This window comes from Phoenix dactylifera, unplaced genomic scaffold (genome assembly GCF_009389715.1).
Source record: "Phoenix dactylifera cultivar Barhee BC4 unplaced genomic scaffold, palm_55x_up_171113_PBpolish2nd_filt_p 000226F, whole genome shotgun sequence".
NCBI lineage: Eukaryota > Viridiplantae > Streptophyta > Magnoliopsida > Arecales > Arecaceae > Phoenix > Phoenix dactylifera.
The window spans coordinates 57785-85438 of record NW_024067732.1 but is presented as its reverse complement, the minus strand read 5'-3'; the positions used below and the strand labels follow the sequence as shown (position 1 = coordinate 85438).

Genomic DNA, 27654 nt, shown 5'->3' with positions numbered 1-27654 from the left:
TCAAATCCCATCAAATCCCAGCTTCCTCCCGCGATGCATGCCAAGCAAAGGATCTTCTGACTGCGTCCACTTCTTCCATCCCACATCCGGATTTCCTTTTCCGTGAATTCCTCCCAGCTCCTCTTCTTCATCCAAACCGAATCCTCTATTTCAGCCGTGAGAACAAAATGCCCAGCAAGTTGCAACCAAACAACTGATTCATTCACATCCCCTGCTCCTAAATCATCTCCTCTTCATCACGAATCAAAGCAACCACATTCCCCTCCACGGATCTCCCCCCCAGCCATCAAATCTTCTTTCGGATTCCCTTGTTTCCGAACAGAGTTCAATTTGGTTTTACGTGATCCATCCTTATCCAGCAACCGCAAGTGATCTCCCTATCCATGGACAGAGCCCTCCGTGATTGCAGCAATGTCACCTTGGATCGAGCTTTCATCTCTTCACGTATCTGCTCTCATCCCCTGCACCCACCGATCGGATCAAGCGACTCAACCCGTGTGCATCCCGAGCCTCACGGATCGGTTTCCACCCATGAACAAATTTCCCTGTTCCAGGAGCACTGCCACCCGAATCCAGCCGTTCACAGCTGCATTCTGCGTCCGCGGAGCAAGACCGTTCCTCTCCTTTATCTTCTCCCTCGGAAGAATATATCTGGAGGTTGATAATAGAGGCTATGAGGGCTATAAAAAGAGAGAGCTTGACAAGAACCCACCAGGAGACCTGCCCTAGGAACCCTTGAATCAATTTGCTATACTTGCCCCGAGATCGCTAGAAAAACAAGTTGTAGGAGATCAGATTAGAACTCTAAGGAAACTAAGTCCTTAAAACCCTAATCCTTGAAGACGCCACAAAGGTTGATCACTCCCTTTGATAAGTCAGAATTTTGTATTCTAATCTAAGAACACAAAAGAGCATAGCAAAGCTTGCCAACACTTTAATTCATTCATAATAATCCCTTGGTTACATATGGCAGCCTTTATATAGGCTTCAAACTAAGCTATTGGAAAGGACACCATCCCCTTTCCAAGGCAATAAGTAAAAAACGTTTTCCAAGTCACAACTTCCAAGTTACAACTTCAAAATAATAAATGACACAACTTTCAAGGTTCCTAACTACGAAGTACATGAATAACTTAGGAAAAACGAGTTGACAAGTCAAAACTTCATGTACAAGTAATTAGGAACACAACAAGACTCAAGCCCAAAAGTACCCACGAAAAATGGGCCTAAATAGCATCTCCACGTGGATCAGCCTTGTTTAATGGCTCCAAGCTTTGTTCTTCAGCATTTACTATGTAAAGATAAGTGATCAATCTTGGTGAAGCCTTAGAGTCTTCTAGAGCAGCCTCCTTCTCTTGAATTTCCATGACTAGTCCATATAAAGCTTCTTTCATTTGTTTTGCCCTTGCTCTAGTCATTGGACCTCCAATTCCTTATAATGGATCTTTGGAATTAGCTTGAACCATTCGGCCAGCCCCTTGATCTCTATCATTCCCTCCCTCCTCGAAAGGATTCGTCCTCGAATCACCTACATCAAATAAGGATAAATCAGCAACATTAAAAGTAGCACTAATATTACTATAGTTGCTTGGCAAATCCAGCTTGTAGGCGTTGTCATTGATCCTCTCTAAGACTTGAAAAGGTCCATCTCCTCTAGGCTGTAGTTTGGATTTTCGTTGTGTTAGAAACCGTTCTTTCCTCATATGCACCCAGACCCAATCACCAGGTTCAAAAACAATCTTTACACGTCCTTTGTTGGCTTGCTTAGCATATTGCTCATTCTTCTTTTCAATGTTAGCCCGAACCTTGGCATGTAAATCCTTCACAAATTCTGCCTTTTGCTTTCCATCAAGATTAGCACGTTCTTTAGTAGGCAAAGATAGAATATCCAAGGGAGTTAAAGGATTAAAGCCATAGACAACTTCAAAAGGTGAAAATGAAGTAGAAGAATGAACAGATGAATCAGGTAAATCTGTAGATCAAAAGATGTATAGAGGTATGATAGGGTCTTTATTGTATCTCACTGCAAGTAGACCTGATATCATGTTTAGTGTATGCATGTGTGCTAGATATCAGTCTAATCCTAAGGAATCTCATCTAATTGCAGTAAAAAGAATCTTTAAATACCTAATAGGAACAAAAGTATAAGTTTATGGTATTCTAAAGAATCTAGTCTGAACTTAATAGGATACACAGATTCAGACTTTGCTGGTTGTAAACTTGATAGAAAAAGCACCAGCGGGTCATGTCAATTCCTAGGAGAAAACTTAATTTCATGGTTTAGCAAGAAACAAAACTCGGTTGCATTATCTACTGCTGAAGCTGAATATGTTGCAGCCGGAAGTTGTTGTGCTCAAATCATGTGGATCAAACAACAATTGGAAGATTATGGCATTAAACAAGATAAAATTCCCATTAATTGTGATAATACAAGTGCCATTAATCTAACTAAAAATCCAATTCAGCATTCAAGAACTAAACATATTGAGATAAGACATCACTTCATAAGAGATCATGTACTGAATGATGATGTGACACTTCAATTTGTTTGCACTGATGATCAATTAGCTGATATCTTTACAAAACCCTTGAGTGAAGAGAGATTTAGTGTGCTTAGGAGAGGATTAGGAGTGATTGATCCATCCTAGTGATGTTCTCTTCTAGTTCGTTAATTTTGATGATTAGATTGTGCTAAATATAGAGTTTCTCATCTATGATCATTAAATCAGATCATAACTTAGTGATTGTCCCTCATTCGGCACGAAAATAGCATGATTTTTAGGTGCGTGCCAGAGTTCGAGACGACTCGAGTAAGTTTCAGAGTCGGCTCATAAGGGGGAGTCGACTCGCACATAGATGGGAGTCAACTCGAGGTCGATGACAGCATTAGGGGAGTCCACTCGCGCATATTTTGGAGTCGACTCGAGGTCGAGTCGACTCGCGACTCTGTGGAGTCGACTCGAGGTCGGGATCCGAATTTTTTAACCCTAATCCAAGCATTTAATCAACACTTCTATTCACCGCCGCCACTATTCATAAACCCTAGAGCCGTCTCCTATGTCGTCTCCGACCATCCTTAGGGCTTTTCCGTCGACCCTCTTCCGTCCCTTAGGGTTCATTCCTCTTCCCTAGGTCTAGAATGCCTCGGAAAACCGTTGTCCCAAGCCGGAGGAGGCCCCAACCCGCGACCGGTGCCGAGCGACGGTCCAAGGCTCGGAACGATCCCGTGAGGCCACAACCTCCGGCTCGTTCCCCGCCGAGGCCCGTTCCCTCGCGTCCGTGCGCCGAGAAGGCGGTCTCTACCGGGAGATATGTCAACTTTGACTATCTCTCCCGGAAGGGCTTCACCATAGGAGATAGGTTGAAGGCCCAGGGTTTAGAGTTCTTTTGTTCCTTGGATCTCCCCACATACCCTGGTCTAGTTAGGGAGTTCTATGGAACAGTACATAGGGGAAATGGTGGGATAGAGGGGACCGTAGCGGGTGTCCCACTATTTATTTCGGAGGATATCATTGCTCAAATCCTCCATCTTCCCCAAGTAGGGGTATCACCTACTCATCCTGAGGATAGGACTGAGGCCCTTACGGCCATTTTAGGGAGTCCACCCCAGTCCCCATTAGATGAGGTGTCCGCCAGCTCACTGTCAGTTGAGATGCGGCTCCTCCTGAGCATTATTTCTAGGACACTATTCCCTAAAACCGGCCGTTTTGACTTTGTGTCTGAGAGGGACCTAGCCCTTATGTTCTACCTCCTTCAGGATACTCCAATCAACTTTCCCAAACTAATCTACAAGTACCTATGTGAGCCACTAGACAGGCCTAGGCTCACCCTTCCCTATGGTATGATGTACACTCTTATCTTTAGGGAGTCCGGGATCCCCATTCCTGAGGGGGAACCCTCTCGCACACTGCGATGGATAGATCGCATGAGTGAGGGAACCTTTCACAGGATGGGTTTTCATAAGGTAGAGGGAACTTGGGTCAGGAAACCATCCTCCTCCACACCTACCACTAGACGCTCCCCCAGTCCTGATCCAGATTCAGACTTTCCTACCTTTTCCTCCACCTCAGCACCCTCCACCTCAGCCGGACCCTCCTCCTCAGCTCCACCCACTCAGCCGATGGAGGTCTGGATATCTCCTGAGCAGCTCCGGGAGTTGCGGCAGGAGATTGTTCGGGATCTTCGGGACGACCTGCTGAGGGAGCTCCGAGGTCCAGCCCCTGCACCTTCTTCTGCATTGGTTCCCTCTCTATCAGCCGTGACCGAGATGACGGCTCATCTGAGGGAGGAGATCTTCAATGTCAGAAGCCTGATACAAGCCCAGTTCTCCAACATGAGCGATGTCACAAGCAACACACGGAAGATGCGAGATGACATCCGACACGATATGGGCACTACCTGTCAGGGGGCCGAGCGCCTGGCGAATGTGATGATCGCCAAGCTGGACACACTTCAGGAGACTCTGATCGAGCTCTCCACGACACACAGCAGGGCCACCTCGGCCATTATCACACAGTTAGGGCACGTCACCGATGCGGTCACCGTACTCATGGAACAACAGTCCAGACTGCCCAAGGGAGCTGCATCCTCCTCGAAGAAGCCCTAGCTTATTTTGTTTACTTTGACATGTATTTACTGCTTTACTTATTGTATTCACAAATGTACTTACATATACATCAATACAATGAGTAGACAAATTTCTTCAAAATTGTGTAAATTGATCTCCGCTTGCTTGTGTGTTCTGCTTACTTCCTTTTTGATGCAATGACAAAAAGGGGGAGAAATATATTTAATAGATATATAAAAGAAATCAATGAAAATCAATAAAAAGAAAATTTTTATAACACACAAGAATTTGTTCTTAGTGGATTCGATACCTCGAGGCTCATTATCTCTCTGTTGGGGCTCCTAATGGAGTAATCTCCAGAATCTATTCAAGGGATATTCGGAGATTAGTTGAATCATACTTAAGAACAAATTGACAGATTTTCCCTCTAAAAATCAAAAATTTAAGGTTAAATTCTGAGAATCAAAACTAAGTTGAATGCCTGTATTGAGGGGGAGAATCTGAATATTTAAGAAAGCAAAATCATTAAAAATATATAAGCCAAACAATTGATTGCATGATATGAAGGCTTATATAATTCCAAATGAAAGGAGGAGCCTTAACTTCAAAATTTATTGTTTCACACCTTTCAGGTTTGGATAAATTAAATAACCAGACATTTGAATTCATTTTAAAATTTTACTATAATTCTCCTTGTTTGTTGAGCAATTCACTTTACATATACTCAATATTTTGTCATCATCAAAAAGGGGGAGATTGTGGAGTGATTGATTATAACCCTATTTGATTTTGATGAGCTCAAAGCATTTGAGTATATCTTATGTTTACTAATGAATTCAATCTAGTGTTTCAGTGATATTCTTGTAAATTTATGGTTAAGTGTCTCTAGATTTGGTTCAAGACAATTTGGATAAGTTAAGAAGTCAAGATGAACCAAAGTCTGAGATTCGAGTCGACTCCAGGATATTACGAGTCGACTCCAAGCGTATCAGAAGCACTGGCACAGGCTCGAGTCGACTTCGGAACATTACAAGTCGACTCCGACTGAGAACAGACAGACGAGCAGAAAGATACAACTCAAAACCTGTCAGCGAGTCGACTCCTGAAGAGCGCGAGTCGACTCCGATGCTAGCCGAGTCGACTCCAGAGCAGTATGAGTCGACTCCAGGGAGTTACAGACAAAAAGTCAGAGAGTAGTTTTCGGACCCTGAGAGCCGAGTCGACTCCTGAGGAACGCGAGTCGACTCCGATGGTTGGCAGGTCGACTCCAAAGAAAGCGAGAGTCGACTCTCAGTGTTATACAAGGCAAAAGTCAGAGACCAACTTTCGGGCACTGAGAGGCGAGTCGACTCCCGCAAAGCCCGAGTCGACTCCGAGACAGCGCGACCCCAAAAAGACAGAAGACAGTATTGTTGTCTCTGAGACGCGAGTCGACTCCAAGATAGTTCGAGTCGACTCTAAGGCAGCGCTACTCCAAAAAGACAGAAGACTATTTTTCGGATACTGAGAGCCGAGTCGACTCCGGAACAGATCGAGTCGACTCCAAGACTGCACGAGCCAAAAGACAAAAGATCGGGAGTTCGGCCTCTGAGCGCCGAGTCGACTCCCAGAATTCACGAGTCAACTCGAGTGAGCCAAGTTGAAGAATACATCTATGGATTCCTTGGGATGAGCCGACTCCAAAAGTGCAAGGTCAGCTCCAGATTTTGGCGAGTCGACTCCGGGTTAAGTCGAGTCGACTCCCAGTCGAGAAGACCACTTTAATTCAAATCTGGAATAGTTGCCGAGCCGACTCCAGAAAAGCATGAGTCGACTCCTGCTACAGCCGAGTCGACTCTAGATCGCGCGAGTCGACTCCGATCCCAACGGACACATTGTCAGGATGTGCAGAATGTGCAGAACGGCTAGAAAAGTGTGTCTAACGGCTAGTTTCCGTGGGAAATGGCTTAAATATTTACAGAGGACTGTAGCAAGGTAGAAAAGTGAGACTCCATTCAAAGCAAAAGAGATTTCCACCAACCAAGAGCTCTCTAGAGTGATTACACGAAAAAGAAGGAAGAAGTGCATTGAAGTCGACTCTCCAACTCTCTTCCTTACATTCAAGGCTCTCCTCCTGACAGCAAGTCTGCATCAAATTCAAGAGGAGACCCGAAGTTCGAGAAGCCCTCCTCTAAATCGTCATAAAATAGTTTGAGGGCTCTTAACTTCTCTATTGTTTATATTGCTGAATATCTGATTTCTTAGAAGCTGTATTTTTCTCTTTGTTCCTTCTTTCCATTTTGTCTTTACTTGATTCAATCAGGGGATTGAATCAAGGGTGTAAAGGTTTGTTGGTGAGCCTAGGTTGAAACCAACGGTGTAAGGGTTCGATTGTGATCCCGAAAAAACAATCGGGCGGTTCTAGTCGGTGAGCCTGGGAAAACCGACCGAGTTCGTTGTGACCTCGTAAAACAATAAGTTGGGTTGTGAGCTTGCAAAACAACCGGCTGTAATCCGAGGGGTTATAGTGAATTCCCAAGTGAGACTTGGGGAGTGGACGTAGGAGCAAGGGTTAGCTCCGAACTACTATAAAATCCTTGTGTTTGTGATTGTCTTGTTATTTGCACTTTCTTTTCATTCGCTGCACACAGCATCTAATTAATTAACCTGCAAAAAGAATTAATTAGTTATCCACAAACGTTTTAATTGCAAAATTAGTGTAAAACCCAATTTACCCCCCCTCTTGGGTTGTCTATCTGGGCAACAGGAACGACATCAGTGGAGGGTGCACTGTGTGAACCTCTCAGCTCCCTCACTATGTCATCTCTCAGTTCCCTCACTATCTCAACTCTCATCTCCCGGAGCTGCTCAATGCTGATCCTGACTTCTAGGGGCTGCTGAGGTGGTGGTACGGTAGAGGATCCAGCTGAAGTAGATGGCTCAGCAGGGATTGAAGGACCAGATGTGGATGGGAAGGTAGAAGAATCTGTGGAGTGGTCCTGGTCATGATCAGAGCTAGGTGAATGATGAGTAGTGGGGTCAGATGGTGTGGATGTGGATGTTTTCCTAACCCAGACACCCTCCACCTTGTGGAAACCCATTCGGTGGAGAGTCCCCTCACCCATGTGGTCAGTGTATCTGAGGGAGCGAGAGGGTTCTCCCTCAGGGATAGGAACTTCTAACTCCCTAAAGATGAGTGTGAAAAGCTTGCCATACGGGAGACTCAACCTAGGTTTGTCTAGGGGTTCACAGATATATCTATAGATGAGTTTGGGGAAGTTCAGGGGGATGTCCTATAGAATGTGAAACCTCAAGCCTAGGTCTCTCTCAGAAATGAAGTCAAACCTCCCGGTCTTAGGAAAGAGAGTTCTAGAGATGATACTTAGGAGAAGTCGCATTTTAGCTGAAAGCTGATTTGCAATTTATATTTCTGATTTTTTGGTAGTTTAACAATTCATAATTAATTATTAGATCTTAGTTTAGTCCCCATCTGAATTCAAAAGGGTTCTGAATCGTTCTGATTCAGAAAAATTTTGAAATCTACCCGATCTTGTTCCGACGTATGCGATGCACCGGGCCCGGCATGCGGATTCCGCCGCGAACGTCGCGCCGCTGTGGGGCAATCCAACACTTATACCCATATCCACTCAGAACATCTCTTGACAGGAGCATTCCGAAATTGGTCACGTTCAAGGAAGTGTACTCCTATACTTCACCTGTGTGACATATCAGTATCTCCACACTCCTTGGTTAGGAGGACAACCAACGTATATGTCACACAACGATCTAATCTTGATAATGCTATCGTCCTAGTAACAGCATATCATTTGGCCGAGAACAGGTTTAAGGACTCGAAGATAAATCCTCCTTTAACTTACAATAAGTCCTAAGGACTTCATCATATAAGAGTTTATTTGAAGATGTACAATAAAATGATGAATAATGTCAAATAACACTTTATTAATTTGTCAATTCATTTACAAAATTCATTCATCAACATGCTGACGATTGACATTTAGGATACAAATCCCAACAAAGCACAGCTCTGTCCACCACCATCCTCCGAGGTAACCTCCTGCCCTCGAACAAGCCTGCATTCCTGTCCAGCCATATATAGTAAGCCAAGTATGCCCATAAAATCTTTGCCTCGACAGTACAAGAGCTCCGCATAGAAACTCTTAGCTGATGAATCAGGTCCTGTGCCAACTCCACCGAGTGGGGCAGGGGAACAGGTGACCTGCTCCATACTCCCTAGCCATGGGACACCACAGAAGTACACGATCAGTGGTCTCCTCAATATCCATGCACACCACACAGCACTGAGAGACCCTCATCCCTTGCCGGGCTAACAGACATCTAATCGGTAGGCAGCTCCATTCTACCTTCCATATGAAGAGTGCCACACGCGGGTGAACCTGCATCCTCCAAATCCATCCTCCCTCTATCCGCCGGACTGGCTCCGTAGTCAGCAGCACCTGAAGATCCCTGACTCATACCCGTGACCGTCCTGTCGGCATCCAAACTAGCCTATTCTGACTCTCTTATGCAGGAACCAATAGGGCCAGAACCATCTCTGCCAGCTGCTCCCCAAAGACCTCCCGAATCAACCCCTCCCTCCAACGTCCCCTACCGGGCTCGAATAGGTCACTGACCCTGTAATCGGCTAACCTTGATGTATCCACCATGGTCGGCACTCTACTGATCGGCTACTCAGTCACCCAGCTATCCTCCAACACATCGATGGATCGTCCATCACCAATAGCCCATCTGATCTTCGAAAGCATCAATGCAGCTCTAGCACACACCTCCCTCCAAATCGGTGAATGGTGACAATTAGCTCGGACTCCATGCACTAGAGTGCCATACTTGACCCTCATCAGGGAGGACCACATGCCGTCAGGCTCAAGCACAAATCTCATTGCATGTCGTGCTGCTAAGACCTCCCGTCTTGCCACCAAGGACTGCACCCCAAATCCCCATAGTTGGTTGGCTGACAAATGACATCCCACGCCACCAAAAGAATGCCACCTCTCTCGCTACCTCTTCCCCATATGAAGTTTCTGAAGATCTGCTCAAGGGACCTCAGAAGCGCTACTGGTAAGAAAGAGTTGGAAAGAAAGTAGATGAAAATCGAAGAAAGAACTGATCGCGCTAGGGTAACCCTGCCCATCATGGAAAGTTAATGCATCTGCCAACCCTCCAGTCTGTGTCTGATACTAAGCTCAAGGAAGGAGCAATCCCTACTACGCAAACGTTGGCCAGAGAGCGGCACCCCTAGATACCTCAACATCCCCTCCTGCTCTCCCACCCCCAGAATCTCCAATATGGAGGCCTTCACAGCCGGTCTAGTCTTTGGGCTAAAGCAAATTGCTGACTTGTTAACATTGACCCATTGACCAGACACTGCGCAATAATCCCGAAGGATCCTATTGATAGCCCAAGCGGCCTGCCTAGTCGACCGGGCTAACAGTAGACAGTCATCTACGTAAAGCAGATGGAAAATCAAAATAGCCTCCGGCACTGGCTTGTAAGCCTCCAACTCCTAAGTGAACACAGCATGATGAAGAGCTCTGGACAGTGCGTCTACACCAAGTATAAAGAGTAGCAGAGAAAGAGGGCACCCCTGGCGCAAACCTCCGGATGACTCGAAGAAACGAGATGGCATACCATTCATCAGAATGGCGAAAGATGGGGCTCGGACACAACCCATAACCCATTTGATCTATGTCTCATGAAATCCAAACCCCTCTAAAGACTGCTGCACAAAGTCCTACCTCATCCTATCGTAGGCCCGTTCCATGTCTAGCTTGATCCCCCTCAAGCTCCTCCTGCTCGAGGCCCTACGAAGGTCAAACATGAACTCCTAGATAATAAGGACATTATCTGAGATGTACCGAATATGAATTATATACATGATCAGCCTATGTTATTTTTCTTGTATGGATTCTGTACACGAGTATATATAACCCCTGAGATCTACCAAATATGATGAAACAGAGCTATACAGTTCTTTTTCTTTTGTTTTTCTCTTTTGCAAATATTTTAACAAAAACCAAGCTAAGCCAATGAAAAGAAAGATCAAAATTATAATTCATGTTCTCTATTTTGCTTAATGTGTCCAATTAGATACTGTCTTATATAAGCGAACATGAAGATAGAAGATAAATGACACAAGCAGGGATTACTGGACCAGAGAGAGGTGGTGATTCTCAACTAGTTGTTAGCATGACTTTGCCGCTGCAAGTTTTGTTTAGTATATAGTTCTTGGGACTTGGGTGATTCATTATTAAGCAACTTTGATTATAGGCATACCAGTCTTTTGCTAACTAGGAATTTGTTCTAGTGGAGTTGAATGAGAAATGTTACTAAAATTTGGTGATAAAATCCTGTTATAAAATCCTAATTTGAGATGGGTCCTTCCCATCCTGTTACAAAATCCTGTAAATATGAAAATAGGGACTCAATCCAGAATTAAACTCTCACTTATGTATATAACCTCAAATGCAACTAAAACAAAGTCAAGAATGTTGAGCGAGCATATTCGTTTTTTTAATTGTATGTAGACATACCTTTTGTTTTGGAAGCTAGCAGAGCTGCAAAAAACTGACCCTATTTCCCACCCCTTTGGCTTCTTCTGCCTCAGATATCTAATAACATCTTCAATTTAGCGGTTAGTTGGTGTATACTAAGTAGTTCATTGAAAATCTAAATTTGTTGAAATTTATCTTGTAATAATAATTAATTGTCATCAGTGGTGGAACAGTGCTGAATCGTATTTAATAAAATAATTGTTTGCGATTGTTCTGAATAGCTTGCAATTTAAATAATGTGAAGCTATTTAAATAACATGCTGATTCAATTGTAGTAAATCTGAGTTTTTGTAATCAATTCATGTTTGTGTTCAGAGGATTAAAAGATGTTCACTTACTTTCCTTGGTATCATTTCATATTGCTGGGTGTGATAAATTGTAGGAATATTTATTCCTTTATTAACAAGCTTTTCAGCTAGTATCCTTGGTACTTCCAGCTCTTTGAGAACAAAAGCTTGATTCATAGTGAATAATAACTCCAACATGAAAGCTAATTGAACCTCCAACACGAAAGCTAAATTGAACAAGTAATGGGTATGCACAACCTCTCCAAGTCTCATGCAGTTTATTACTGTCTTCTATACAATTAGTCACTCAAAAAATCAAGAGTAAATGCACAGATTGGCCTAAATATGCTATCAAAATCCTAAAATCTACAGAAGAGATGCACACTCCGATATGTACATCAGCTAATCATTTCAATCTGAGGTGTATGGTTCAACAGAGCAAATTTTACATGCAAGCCGATCTTTCCTCCCTCTTTGACAAGCTTGGCAGCTGTCACCAGCCAATGTCCTGGCACATCATGGGGACCCCGAACCACCTCAACCATATCGACAAACTTTAATAACTTTCGTGATTGGATTGGAACAGGTGGACCATCGGGGTAAACTCCTGAATTCAGCTGTGCAGGCTCATGCTTTGGGGGTGGAGGAGCATCCCGTTGCAAGAATGGGGTGCTAAATGTTGTACTGAGATTTGTTAGAAAGCTTCCCTTGTGAGAAGTAGCTGGTGCACGAGTCCACTCAGTTTTTCGAATCGTACAATTCGGGATGTGAGTGAAGAGCAGGCGAAGATGAAGCACCTTCTTCGCCCACTTCCCTTTGGTGACAAGCTGAGCACCTGTGACCACAAAAACGCCATCAGATACTCTCTGGAGCCATTCAGGATTGTGCTTTACAGCGGCTGTGCAAACACACGAGTATCTCTTCCACTGGATAGGCTCAAAGTATTCCGAATCTGAGTCTTCAGATCCTTGCCACTGAGACATCCCAGACGAGGTGCTGAGCATGCTGGGGAGACTTGAAAGGTGCTGCACATGTATGGCTAATCGATTGCATTTCCTACCCTCCAAGTACAATCGTAGACCAACTACTGGCTTCTGGCCACTTGACACCTGAAAAGTATATGAGAGTTTCATTCAGAAAAATAAAAACCCACAGCTTCTCAGAATTGGCGAGAATGTGCCTGGCAATAAATTCCAAAGGCAGAAAACGTCAATTCATGAAATAAATTATTTCTTTTATTCAGAAAAAGTAGAAGCCAGCAGATGCTCCAGTTCTATAGACAAGATTGTTCTTATCATTCAGATCCTTTACTGCAGACTAATCTACCCAACATCTGGTGCATCAATGATAAGAAGTTTCTATCAGCATGATTCTGTTTATAAATTTCTTGTTGAAGAGTAACGTTCTTTCACAACAAAAGTATATACTCCAGGCTAGAGAGCAAATGTTGCAGTGCATGTCAATGATTGCTACTGGTTTAAATATGAACTTCTTGAACAAAAACCTCCAATGGTCGGGGTGTAGCAGCATGGTTTAGGGTTTAGGAGCATGAGTTGCATATAGACTTCCAATGCACGCAAGGAATTCAAATCAGGCGAAAACCTTAAATTTTGGAAAATGAGGCAGTTTTAAAATAGCAAAACATGTGGAATGTGGGAGCTTATGGAAATCCAAGGTTCATGGAAACTTCGGGGCAGGTTTGATGCTGTCGCTTTTTTGTGTTCTTGTTCCCCTACAAATGAGTGAAATATCACACAGAGATTGATGTGGAAGATAGCATTTGCAAAAAGGTTTTGCTATTACTGCCTTCTATTTTCACTCCTTTTTGAAAGCAATAGATCTTTGCTTCCAAAACAACTGAACATTTCAAAAGCAATTTAAAAAAAAAAAAAAGGGTTTCATTATACATTCTATTCAGTTTGGTTCATTTTATTTCTTGGTTTTTTGAAAACAATAACAGAAAACAGAAGCAAAACCAAATGGGCCTCAGCTTTTAGGAAGTTTGGACTCCACTTTTCAATCATGGAAACTGCACAACATGACACTCATAAGCATCTGCATGGCACTCTTTGCTCTTAAAAATGGAATATTCCACTCAAATTGACTAGAACTATCAACACTCAGAATGACTTTCTGGAACAGTTGAATGCAAGTAATGGCACTCAGATTATCATCTATTTTGACTGCTAGCATATATTATCCAAAGTGTGTTTGGACACTTCTAGGCAAGGTTTACCATCCCGGTACCAGATCCCATACCGGTGCCACACTAGCATAGTATCGGTACGGTACCGTACGAATTTTTTTGGCGTACCGAGTGTTGGTACGCCACATGTACCGGATACTGGTACGGAACCGGTACGGTATAGTATGTCCTGTACCGCCAGATTTAGGCCGGTATGACATACCTTGCTTCTAGGAGTCACTTTCTTTTTTTTCAACTTTTTGCTACATTTATAATGTGATATAACATGAACCAAGCTTTCAGCAAAAAGTACCATTCTTTCATTCAAATTTCGTCCAGTATTAATGCAATATGTGTACTAATATCTATACTTCAAAGATCTATATTAATATGTAGAAATTATAGGTATTCTCAAAATTTCATGACACCCTTCCATTCATGAAGAAAATTTTTTCAAAACCAAAGGATCACATTAAGTGTTTTCGCCATATCAAGAAATCACAAACCCAACATGTTATAAAATCCAAGAAGTTTATGTCCCAAGAATGAAGTACAGTAGCCAATAAATAAATAAAACCCAAAGTGGCTCAAGGAGAAGGAGAGGAGAAAAAGAAATAAAGGAGAGAACCCAACTTGATTCTGTCAGGCCATGTGGGGCTCATTAACTTGCACTAAATTAAAGCAATCAAAGTAGGGGCAAAAGATAATTTGTCTCATAAGTGATCAGCGATATAACATATACATGTAATGGGACTAAAAATAGGAGCAAATGATTAGAGTATGGCATTGTGACATCCAATGTAAAGTAAGGCTAAAATTGGTCACATATTAAGTATATATGTCTTCTCAGAAAATCTAATATAGCAAACTAAAAAATATTTTTATTATAATAGTATCAGTAAGGATATTTGTTTTAACATTAAAATAACAAAAATAATTATATCAAGAATGAAGGGATGATCAAGGGCTTCAAATCTGTTTAATCAAACAATAACTGGAATATTCATATAGTCATGAATCAGGAACCAAAGTTCTCACATCACCGGTAATTTTGATGGTCAAGGCCATATCGACAAGAAAGAATTAGAATTAGGCACTGAAATGTTAAAATTCTACTTATCAAAGAGTTGTACTTTGCATCTGTTTACTACATTAAAAAGCACATTTGTTTTACGTAGGATTCAGATCATAGACAGATGGAATGGATGAGCTAAAAGATGTAAAATGACCACATATCCTTCAGATCTAGGAACAACTAAGGCAAGGAGAGCCTTTTTTAAACATCAATTTAGCACAGTAATAAAATTAACTTTGTGAAAGATGAAGGAAGACTCGGTTAAAGTATCATGTGAGATAAAGGTGGGATCTGATTAGTCATCAATTCTCTAACACTACTCATTTTGTGAGAGTACTCTTGAGAAGTGTTCATCAGTATGTCTCTATCCTCACATTTTCTGGGTGGTTGATGGTTAACAGGGTAAAGAGTGCTTTGTTTGAAGCTCTATTGATGAAGGATAGTTCATAAGTGAGTGCTAGTTTTATGGGGTACTTTCCTAGAAAGCTACAAATCAAGTATTTTGGGGTTTTTTCCTGTTAAGTACCATAGTCTAAAAATTCCAGATTTATGGTGAAGGGTCTGAAAAAGGGTCAAGGACGACTAAGTCTCACAAGGAGTATAACTAACTGCAAGTGAGGTAACCAACTGACAAATGACATCAGTAAAAGGACGTGGAAAAAAATCAAGGTAGATATTGAAGAAATAAAGAGGTTGTTTAAATCAATGTGAAATGAAAATTGAAACCATGAGTAGGCTTTGTTCAACATCTTTAAAGGAAGTGGTAGTTGTGGAAAGGATGTCAGATATCTTTCCAGGTTCATGTTATGCACCAAGATCTGTAAGAGCAAAGGTTGCCGAGCCCCCTAGATCACTCTGATACCATGACATAATGTTCTAAGAATAAGCCAGCTCCCCTACATCACTTTTTATCTTACCTTTTACCTACATTACTGATGAGATTGGCTTGCAAGTCTACATCCCAGACTTTCATAGCAAATCTGTATCATCCCCTTTTCAGCACGGAAACACTTCCCTGTCACAACAGTCCACCTCCAGATATAGGAGGTCATTGAATTTTTCTTGCTCCATCTAAATCATCATTTAGGCCTTCTTAACTATTGTAACTTCATCCAAATCACCTCCAATTAAAATGAGACCATCCATGTAGATTAGTACCACAATAATCCACTTGTTCTTCGGTTTAAAGAATAAATTGGAATCAACTGTGTCAATTACCAAACCCACTAATCACAAGGAATTCTTCAATCTTGACATATCCTGCACTGGACCTAGTTTCAATCCATACAGCACCTTGCATACATAGCCTGCTTTATTCGCCCTTGAAAGCTGCATCCCTGCTTTATGTAGATGTCTGAATCAATTACCCAACATTGCAATGCATTTTTAACATCCAGCTTTAAGAGCTTCCCATCCATGCTTGATGAAATGGCAACCAATAGATGCACACTAGTGATTGTTGCTGCTAGACTGAAAATCTCATCAATATCAGTCCTATACTTTTGGCCCACAAGCCACCACATGTGTTTTATAGCAGTGAATAGACCTAGCTGATTTCCACGTCACCTTGTAAAACCACTTATTTAACCAGCTTACTCCCCTTGGAAGTAGGACAAGTCTCCACATTTTGTTCTCTAACAAGGCTGTTGTCTCCTGACTCAATAGTGTCTTCCCACTCTTTGATCCACTGTGCTGCTTGAAAATTAGTCAGCTCTTCAACCTTGTGGAACACCAAAGCACTGCAAAAGCCATCCAAGCTCTGCATAAGCCTCACCAGCCTGCTCTGGCTCATCAATCTCAATCCCTTTAGAACTTGAATCAATCTGCACTTGCTATAAAATCATCATGTTTGAAATAGTCCTACACTTCTTCAATCTCCAATGATTTTGACAACATGGATTCATTTTCTCCTGAAGCTGCAGCAACCTCGCCATTGATATCATGCATAATCAGCATGAAGAATGCTCCTTAACTACCTTTAAGCTGGATCAATCACTACCTCCACCACCTTCATAGCTACCAAGTAATTCACCCCTAAATCCCTACCTTTGTCACTGGCTCCCCCTTGCTGACTGGCTCCGCTATCCAGCAAACCATCAATAGGTATATTACTTTGTGTTGGAACAAGCTTCACCCTGCATGAAATGATCTGGTTTCCCACAATAATAGCAAACCCTACTCATTTACCTATGTTGTCCCTTATCACCCTTGGCACTCTCAAAGAGGACAAGATAGATTTCTTGGATTTGATTTTATGGTGAAATTGGCTTCAAAGAGTCATTTCCATGCGAGGTCCGCCGTACCGGTCCGGTCGGCGTACCGGTGGCCGGCCGGACCGGTACGGTACCGGTCCGGACCGGTACCGTACCGGTCCGGACCACTTTCTTTCCCATCAAAAAAAAAAAAAAAACCACAGCGAGGCGCTGTGGTTCCCCCCCCCCAAAAAAAAACACCGTACCGGTGCGAACGGCCGGTTCGCACCGGTACGAGGCCGGTACCAAGCGGTACCGGCCGGTACCGACCGGTACGGTCTCCGTACCGGCCGGTTCACAGAAGAAAACCGGAAATACCGGTTTTCATCTGTGTCCGGTACCGGTCAGGGACCGGACCGGTACGTACCGGCCCGTACCGGCCGGTACGGGCCGGTACGGCATTCCTTGATTTCCATTCCATGCTTTACCAAATTGTTTGCAATATAAACACTATAATAAAGGGTTATTGGAGATAGATTAGGGGGATGAATAGATGCTTTTCAAGATTTTTTTGAGTAAATGAAGAGACTATTCATCTTGTACCATTGCTTCCTGAAAATTGAAGATTGATAAATACTACATTGTATGAATAAGAGGATGAGATTCCTAAGCAGCTAGTACTCCATTGTGAATTCACTTTTAGGTCTTTATTATAAGCCCTTGTCCCATGCTGGATACTAATACTCAAATTTTCAAGCCATGGCATGAGAATTAAAATTTTGAATTTCCTAATAATAAGTTACTCCACACGAGTGACTACTTTGTTGCAAGAGTGATTCAAGAGAATGTTGTTTTGTGTAAATATTCCCTTTTGCATTGTTTAAGATTTTCCTATTTTTGTTGGTTACATTTCTATAACACCTTGTTTAGCAAGAGGGTTATTATGTTTTATTGTACACTTTCAGTTATAAATTCTATAAATTTGTACAGCCTTCAAGATATGGAAATGGAATAAAGTTTCTAAAATAAATTACAGCCAACCTTGGACATAAACATACCCTAGACCTAAATATTGCAATTTAAGATTTGAAGCACATGTGAATACTCTCCTGGAGGTGTTAATTCTCCTCACTCAGTATACAAGTTTGCTGATGGAGTCCAGCAGTCCAACTTTTGGATATGACAAAGCATTACAGTTTGCAAAGTAGCAATTTGAAAAAGCCCCACAAGCCCCTCCATGAAACTCACAACTCTCATGCACGACTGAGAGAAGAGAGTAGCAAGTGCAATCAACAAGAACTGAAATTTTGTATATCACAAGCCATAAGGATTTGCCCTTCTCAAGATTGTTCAAAAAGGGATGAAGAGAAAACAGGACGGGATGTCTCTTTCATGAAGAGATGAATAAGAAAAGAAAGAGAAGACCCATTGAAGTAGTTCCTTGGCTAAGGAGAGATCTCAAGAACAGTTGATTTTATCACATTTTAAAAACCAACAATAGCTAATGGAAAACCAGTGCACATCAAGTTATAGAACCATATTTATAAATCATGATCTATCATGGACTAAGGCTATTGACATAGATATTGACTTTGGATTCAATAATGTACTTTCACATGTTACGTCTAATACACACCTACCACATTTCTTCCTTTTTGATATACACCTACACTTGCAAAGGACTTTACTCTTAGGACTAGATAAAACCCCTAAACTCCCCTAGAACTTAGTAAGAATTTCATTGTTTTTCTGTACCTAGGCATCTATGCTTGTTTCACATGTCACATCTAATATGCATCTCCTTCTCTACATACACCAACACTGGCACAAAACTTTAGGCACTAGAGAAGAAAAAATCTCTAGACCCCCTTAGACTGCATTAAGGTTTACCTTGTTTATCTTGAAAATTGGCATCTATTGTTGAAATATGCATGTACAAAGACCAAAATCATTAGATTTTCCTTATATTAGGTTAACATTTTGTGACAGTGTTGCATTTTTTTATTTTCCTTTTGTTCATGAATAAGTGCATGTCTTTGATGTGTCACTAGTAATTGTTTTACCTAGTGTTTCACATTTTGCATTCCTATTAATTTAGTTAGTGAATGCTTTAAGGCTTGTATTTTCTGGTTCTTTTACCAATAGTTTTACATTTTAGTTTAGTCTATGATTATAGTCATAAATAAAAAATTGAAGTCACAAAGCTTCCATGAATTTTGTATAGTTATAAATTCTTTTACAGTCAACCTGTCATAACTGATAATTGTAGCTGATTGCATATGCTAGTGGTTATAATCTGTAATAGAAAGTTTAATACCAAAAACAAAGAACCCTGACAATCTTTCTTAGAATGCCTGAATTGTTCTCATACAATCAACAAATTCATGATCAAAGAAGAAAAGAGTTAGTCCATCGAAAGGTAAAAGCACCAGTTCTACCTGAGCAGTGTTCACATGAAGTCTGGGACCCAAAAATCTAAATTGCAGTGTGGGGTAGGATGCCTTTCTTCTGTGTGGTCCCAGAGCCAGTTCATTGAACATCGGTGCCCATTGACGAGGGACTTGGAATTCCAAGAAATACTGTAAATCGTCGGGATCAGGTTTGTCTGTTGAGGAAGCATTATATCAGAACATCTCATTTTGTTCAATCTCCTCATGGGTAGAAGTAAAGAGAACTGAAACATGACATTCATATTTTTACACTTCAAATATGAAGATGCCTTGGTGGTTTTTAAAACTAGTATAGCTATAAAATAATGATGTCAGAGCAATGTGTATAGATCTCATATAGAAGCGCTAATAACAACTAAAAAAATATTCAAATGTTTCCTTGTGCAGAGGACTTACAGCGAAGATATAGATTGATTGCATGACTAAGATATCCACTGCCTGGGATGCCAGTCAGAAGAGAAGTGATGGGGACAAATTTAAAGAGTATAGCATCAGGATTATTTGGTACTGTTTGTAACCAACTGGAGTGACCAGACACATATATGTCTCCTCCCCTTTTTGAGCAAATGACTGTGAGGCCCTGTTTATATCCAAAAATTGAGCTTAATTTTTCAAAAATCAATAGAATGTCAGAGACAAGTTTTATGAGTCCTACATCCTTGCTTGAACTTTCTGAATGGCTAGCCAGGTGCAAAGTGTTTGATTGCAAGATTCTGACGAAGACATCAGGCACCTATATAAAAGACCACCTCAATCAACTGTGCAACTGCATAAAACAAGACCTACTCTGTAAATATAAGTAAATAGACCTTGTTCCTTCCTTCTCCAGTCTTCCGATGTAGTGGAGAGAGGCTTCTTCCATCAGAAAATAAAAAATCTCCAAGATCTTCAAGATGCACCTTAAGCTCGGCAGGAGAAATGGTCGAAGAAGGACTTTGCCTAAGACGAACTACATCCTGTCCTCCAATTCCTATTTCCACAATTATGTGAGTCCCAAATGTCTGGATGAACCTGAGGAGAGGTAAAGTCTGCGTATTATTACATTTCTCTATGAAAAATAATGATGCACTGAAATTTGCTCATTCATATCGAGACCACCATATCTTGGGAGTAAGAATATATCTTGATAAAAATTCTCAGACTACCAAAGCTAGGCTGCAGCACAGGAAGACAGAAAACAGGTCTATGATGAAGCATATAGACCAACTAACCTTCATTAGTTGATGAATAGATCTATAGGTTATGCTTCACTGTGTCAACTCCAGGTTATTGGTTTAAAAAAAATTTTGTTCAAGTTGATCAGAAAACTATTATCAGGCTGCTGGACATTCTTAGCAAACAAAGATGCAAACTGAATAGCATAAATTGTCTTACTGATGTGTAGACGAACCAGATATTGCTGAACTTCCACAGCATTAGGCAGCTTCATTATGTAAAAATATAAGAAACATTAGAAGTAATGTAGTTCTTACCTAGATAATGATACAGGATCCCACTTTGGTGGAACAGCCTTTTTCACATCATCTCGGAGAACCAACGGAGAAGCCCTTAGGTGCAGATTGTACAAGGAAATGAAGGAACCATCAAAGGCAAGAAATTTAGTCTCCTTGATGTCATTCAACCATGCTCCACTTAATCCAAAAAGTGCATTAAAATAACCAGAAGGCACTTTCCCTTGCACTGAAGACTTCTGATTGAGTAACTCAGACATCTGTCATTGGAAAAAGCTGATGTGGTGAACAAATTGTAACTCTAACATGGCAGAAGGGAGATTTAGGACATCTAAAAAAAAGAGAAAATTGAAATTTAATCTGAATTAACAATAATAAAGTCTAGTTTGATCCACTGTCTGAAAAAGGATCTACTTTTCTGACCTTAATCAATTTAGGAAAGGAGAAAGAAAGGAAAAGCAACTAATCAGATATGAGTTTTAAGCTGTACCTTCATAGAAATCAGATTACATCATAATATTCATGATGTACAATAGTCAAGGAAAGTTTAGATTGAATAAATTCAAGAAAGATTATGTCTAAAATTTGAAAGGAGAGAACTCACTCAGGCAGCCTAGTCTTAAATGTGTCTGAACCTCCTCACTGACTGCCTAGGTGGCTTCTTCATGGGGCTTGACCACCAAAAATGAACCTAAGCTACCTTCCTGGTTGGGTTGGACAATCTTCTTGGCTGGGATAGGTGAAATATTAGGCATGTTGGGTCAGCAGGCTAACCCTCTCTGCTTGGTGCTTTAGCATAGCTATATTTTATATCACACGCTTCACCAATTATGATCAGTTATTTTTATTTCCAACCTATACTGATTAGTTGCTACTTGACAGAGTTGTTTGTTTCATTAAGTTACTTAAAGTATTGAACTTTTTTTTTAATGTTGGAGGATTTGTAGTCTTGGACTATATAGGGAACTTAATGTATTGCATAGAAAAAATTTGATAAAATTGATGAAATACATCTATATAAAAAAATAAGTAGAAAATTAAATATTAAGTAAAAATGCCAAGGAACTTAAAAGCAAGGTTAGGTGTCCTCGAGTGAGTTGGGCAGACTGGTCAAACCCACTCTTCCTGATACCCTAAGACCTTCCACTAATTACAACTCATGCTACAAATTTCAGCAGTTAATGATCAGTAAACTAACCGTATCAAAAACATAAATAATATATATTACAGAAAAACCCTAATAAAAGATTATTACTGAGTAGCACAGCACACAAGATGCACAAACATTGCATCTAACACTGAAGAAGCTGCATTTTCATTGCATTGAATGATGCCAAGAGAGAAGATAATATTCCTTTTATTGTTTATTGTCATTTGTAATAGAGGCTTATGCCTTCTATAGGCTCTTAGGGGTTCCTTCTAGCTTGAAGAATGCAAAAACATAAAGGAGTTCTGATTCCCTCCAGTAACTGGAGACCTTTAGTTCACCTGCCGTCTGTGTGTCTTGCAATGGGCTAGTGATAGGACAAAAAGGACATATGTCCCAGCCCTGTCCAAACACCTGCTATTGCTTGATAGATGGACAGTGGATGATGTGGCCCTGGACCTTTCCAATTCAACTAAAAATGGGAGAGTGACCCAACTCAACATCAGACAAGAATAACTGCCTCCTCCTAATAGAACAATAAGGGCTTTTATTACGGCAAAAACAATGCTATCTAGGCCTTTCATAAAGAGATTCACCAACACATGAGAAAGAAAATAAAAGCAAACAGCTTGTGGAACATGTAAAAAGGACACCCAAAGCTTTACAAAACATGGTCCTAATGAGTTGAGGACTCTCCCGAGCCAAAGAATATCTAAAATAGGATCCTTAAAATACTTATCCTGTCCTTAATAGGACTCTAAACAAACCCCAAATATAGCTCATAAAATGAATGTGAAAATTGCTATAAGATTAAAATACACAAAAATATAAGCTATTTTTGGATCCTTGAGTACACCAAAAGTGATCCCACCTAACATAGTACTAAAATGTTAGCTACATATTTTGTTTTTACCAAAATTTGGATGCATGCACAAGCGCGTTCATATGCACATGGATATATATAGGGGTTTTCTATGGTGCTTCCTAAAATCCAAACGAGATAAAGTTTTGAATGTTGCTTTGTTGTTTATTGTACAATGACGGTGCGTGATCATTCCTACGATCACCGGCTATAGCCCATAAATAACCCAAGTATGAGCGGCAAGTACAATAGTTTGGGCGAAATGGAAGGGTCTTAATTGATAACCTTTTTCCTTCTTTCACTCTCGGACCAACAACCCAATCAGTGCCTTTCCCTAATCAACAAACTAGCATCCCCTTCTTTCTTCATCCACTCACCCCCACAACCAACTCGACAACTCCCTCCCCCCTCCACCACTCAACTTACTTAGCACCCCACAGCTCAGCCACCCCCTCCTCCATCCTTCACTCAAACCCACGTCCAAGCTTCCACCCTCCACTCCATCTCCATTCATTCACCATTGTCAACCTCATCATTGTCGACCTAGTTGAGATGGTGTACCATCATATAAGAGGGGGCCTTGAGGAGCTCCTCCAGCTCGAGCTTGAACCACTTGTCCACTTCCAAGAAGATCTCCCCGCTCTATCCATACCGACGCTCCTCTATCACTACAGCTGACCCTGAGAGATCTAGCCGGAGAACAAATTATAAGAGAGATTTAGCAATGCTAGAGAGCTATGGGATGGCAACAATTATAAGAGGGAGGGATCAATTAAACAAATTGGAGGAGAAGTCAAGATGGAGAGGGGGTTCAAAGTGTCGATTCCAGCAAGGAGTGCCCTAGAGAGGTTAATATTAGTGAGGTCGAGGGCAATGAGGATCCATAGGGTAGTGATGGTGGCGGGATGAGGTTAGAGAGGAGGGAGCGCTTAGACGAGAGGTAGCCCTCGAGGAAGCAGTTGGAAAGAGAGAGGATGGTGACCCAACCACCATGGAAGGTGATGTCAAGCCAGTCGTAGAGGTTTCGGTTGGAGCCAAGCTAGACGACAAGGACGCAAGTAGGTTGGAGGAGACCGCCGACTTGAGGGCCAGGAGGGCAAAACATAGGAGAGAGGAGCGGAGGGAGAGAAGATAGTATTTTTTTTCTTTTAAATATTAATATATTAAAATAATTTTTGATCCACAACCTCGATACTAGGTACCTACTAATACATTATCATTCGGTATGGTATGGTTGATACAGTACAATACGCACCCTATATCGAGATAGCCTCCATCTTTTTTCTCACTTTTATCACTCCTAAACTAGGTGGTACAGGTTGGTACAGTACAATACGCGCATTGGTATGGGACAGTCTCACTCGACTAGGACCAATATGGACTAGTATTGGTCAGTTCAGATCAGCTTGAGGTCTATACTGAGCCAAAACCCCATCTCATCCTGGTTCCCACCCAGTACAGGTTAGTACTCCCTAAACCAAGCAATTTGGGATGAGATGACAATCGTTGAATTTTTTTATAAAATAAAAGTGGGGAGGTAGGCAACCGGTTGGAAACCTATATTTAACATAATACCATAAATTTCCTAATTATTGGATGTTTAGGATGTTTCTTACTTTCGTATAGAATAATATAAGAAGTATCATGGCCAAACCCATTTATATATAATTCCTAGATTCCAAGAACACCATTTACCAATTTAGAATATAGTGCACAATCAAGAAATCAAGGACAACCTACCAAAAATAATGCACTAGAGTTTATTAAATTTCATTATCTGTTTTATATTTTCATGTCTTAGTATCCTTTCTAGTGATTCTTTTTTCTTTATTTTCTTATTTGCAAATTTGAAACATTTTCGTGGAAGGCATATCTAAGGCTTTTCTGACTACATCCACCATGGCAAAGGGAACTCCAGAACACCTTGAAGCTCACAGATAAGTCCACATAAAATGAGGCATGAATATCCATAAAGAGACTTGCTTGAGGTGCATGAGCCATGTCTTTTCTCATGATTACATTTAAGGCATATATGTTGGGCTACGACTGTTTCAACCATCAAAGTAAAGGGAGAGGTGGCCTATGTTCACAAAAGCATTATAGCGATACTTTACTCTTTGATACTTTTCCTCCAAAATTTTTGCACCAATGGACATATGCAATACAAAATCCTTAGCAACAACTAGCTGAATAACAAATTCCAAACACAATAAATCATTTCTTCATCGTGCTACCTGACATGGGCTTTTTCCCCTATGCATCTCTTTCATATAAAGGTTACTTCATGTAGCTTACCCTTCAAACATACATTCATGCATTAACATGAGTCTCTGCATGGTTGAGCAGGCCATATAGTCCTAATAGGCAGGTGGAATTCATTTTGAGAGAATTCCAAGTAATTTCTTGCTCTGAAAAAGTCCAACACTTCATCATTTTGCTGACAACGTAACTTCCTATGAAGTGAACTGTAACAAATCGATACCAATTATCAATTTTAATTGACTCGTTGTGACCTCATACATCCATGCAACTGTTTTTGCAAACTAGTTATACCTTCTAGAGGGGCTTTCCAAACGCAGCATGCAATATCAGTATCAATTCCCTTTCAGTCAAACAACTGGTGCTCGGTCATGACACGCTTGTGCTACCGCCCCTTATTCAACTTTGTCCGACTCTTTTCACAGACTTCCCTTCCCACAACCGTAGACTAGGATGGCCAACAGACAAGTGAATCACAGTAAAAAAAATATATCAGATCTTATCAAAATTCTTGGAAACACCCCTATCAAATTTTCGCCTGCAGCTTATTAAAATTAATTTCCGACAACTACGAATCCCAATTCCAATCAACCAAGAGAGCAAAAAGAACAAAAATTAAAAAGGGAAGAGATATATGGTAGCTATAAATAACATCACCTGATTGAACTCGAGCACATCGGAGCGGAACCGCATGCGATCACCTTTGTCGAAGCCGATATCCTTGGAGACGCCACGAATTGTAGGGCCCCCGGGGATATCTATGTCCCAGGTATTAGTTTCATCGAGCTCCACGAGCCGGCAGTGGGGGTATCCTTTGGCGAACCGGAGCTGGAAATCGCAGGTCAGGTCGAAGCCCAGACCCAGCGACCGGAGCGCCCTCAGCTCCACCGGCTCTCGCCACTCCCCTTCCATCGAAACAGAGATCTAAGAGAGAAGCAACACAGGCATCTACAAGAGGGAACGAGAGAGCTCGGCCGAAAGAAGAGTCGGGGGATTAATTCAAAGGGGCGCAGACATGGAAGAAAGAGGGATCGAGGAGGCGATGGAGACCTTTTGTTTGTCGTTGCTTATCGAGGTGGGAAAGTTTGACCCGAAGGGAGTCCACGAAAGGAAGCAAAAATAATTCGACGGGGGGAGTTGGTTTGTTTAATGGGATGGGATGGACGATGGAGGGGTTGCTTCTCGGAAGGCCGCGGGGGGCAAAGTGAGGGCGAGAATTGCTAGCAGGTCGAGCGGAGTCGGAGATGTATCTTTGCACGAAAGAAGAATTCACCTTTCTTCGCGCGAATTCACCGTTGGATCATCCGTGATCGCTTTGCGATATGTGCACAGAGAGAAGGGTGAGTTCGGATCGCCTTGAGATCTGGGCGGCGAGAGATCTCCCACGGTCGATTCGCACGAAGGAAGGAGAAACCTTGTTTCGCGCGAATGGTACGACCCCGATCCCGCAGCGCAAGAGAGGGACGTGCGAGTGGGCCCCACGTAGCGTACCGGGGCGGACCGGCAAATAGGTCAACCCGGGAGTGGGTCCCCCGTGAAGCTGAACGTCGGGTAGCTCTCGGGACTTTTGGTACCTTGGAGACGCGGTTTGGGTGTCGCACCTATCACGGCTGCGCGGATTGATTTTCCCCTGGTGCGGAGGGCAGCCGTTTGGTGCGTGCTTTTGGGTCCTGGTTATTGCATTTATTTCCTGTGGTACCTACGGCGGGTTGTTCGCATTTAGTTTTCACCTCGCTGCGACACTACCTTAGGTTTAGGTGGGTGGCAAATGGGCCAAGCTAAATAGGCAGTAGCCTAGTTTTGCAAGTAAACGATGGTGTTTGAGTTTGTTGAAGTCTGGTACTAGGCCATTTTCAGTTTCTATAGGGGTTGCGTTGGAGTCATTCCGAGGTCCAGGAGTCCAACAAGTATTAACCGATGTTGTTGAATGTAGAGCTAGATGAGTTGCTAAAGAGTTTGGATGATTAGTCATTCAAACAGTGAAGATTGGTCTAAGGTCATAATATGCCTACAAGATGGTGGGATGGTGGTTGATGTGCTCGCATGGCAATAGCTCGAATACTGATTGCTCCCAAGATGGTACTGAAAAAGGAAGACCATACTTGGACCTTCCTTTTGACACCGGATCTGACCTGAAATAGTATCTGTTGCTGAGGGTCCAAACCGAGAACGATTGGCACAGCGGTGTGAATGGGGTTCCCTTGGAATTACTTCGGTTGCGCTCCGCCTTCCGCCGGGAGACCTGCAAGCAAGCCTCGCACCACCAGCGGGGTAGTGGGGGCCCTCCGACGATCAAGTTAGGGGAGATCGAAGGAGAAGAAGAGGTAGCAGGTAAGATAATACTCTGGAAAATCTTGCTTACCCTCCCCCTTCCCCCCCAGCCCCATATATATCAGGCTGGGGGGTTTTTCTGGGGATTGGTCATCGTGTGGCACGATGGGGTTGCCACTGACGTGGCCGTTACAGGGCGTCGTGGGGCAGCGCCGGGTACGGCCATGGCAGGGCGTAGTGGAGCTCCGCTTTGTACGCTGTTACAGGGGATCGTGGGGCAGCGCCGGATTCGGCCGTTGCAGGGAGTAGTGGAGCAGGGGGCCGCGTCGTGCCTCAGGG

General features: G+C 42.1%; 1 protein-coding gene across 2 annotated transcripts; it reads right to left on the bottom strand.

The window, feature by feature from the left end:
- Positions 1 to 11599: 11599 nt before the first annotated feature.
- Positions 11600 to 26233, bottom strand: LOC103696998 (MACPF domain-containing protein At4g24290-like). Of its 2 annotated transcripts, none has more exons than XM_008778757.4 (7): positions 25702 to 26233; positions 20798 to 21036; positions 20135 to 20336; positions 19981 to 20058; positions 19722 to 19905; positions 19314 to 19480; positions 11600 to 12532 (listed from the first exon to the last, which is right to left on the bottom strand). In XM_008778757.4, the coding sequence occupies exons 1-7, from the start codon at positions 25954 to 25956 to the stop codon at positions 11822 to 11824; spliced, it is 1836 nt and encodes a 611-aa protein (XP_008776979.2). In that variant the 5' UTR covers positions 25957 to 26233; the 3' UTR covers positions 11600 to 11821. The 2 variants fall into 2 exon arrangements, with proteins under 2 accessions (XP_008776979.2, XP_026656894.2); XM_026801093.2 differs by lacking the exon at positions 25702 to 26233 and adding an exon at positions 25339 to 25670.
- Positions 26234 to 27654: the final 1421 nt, after the last annotated feature.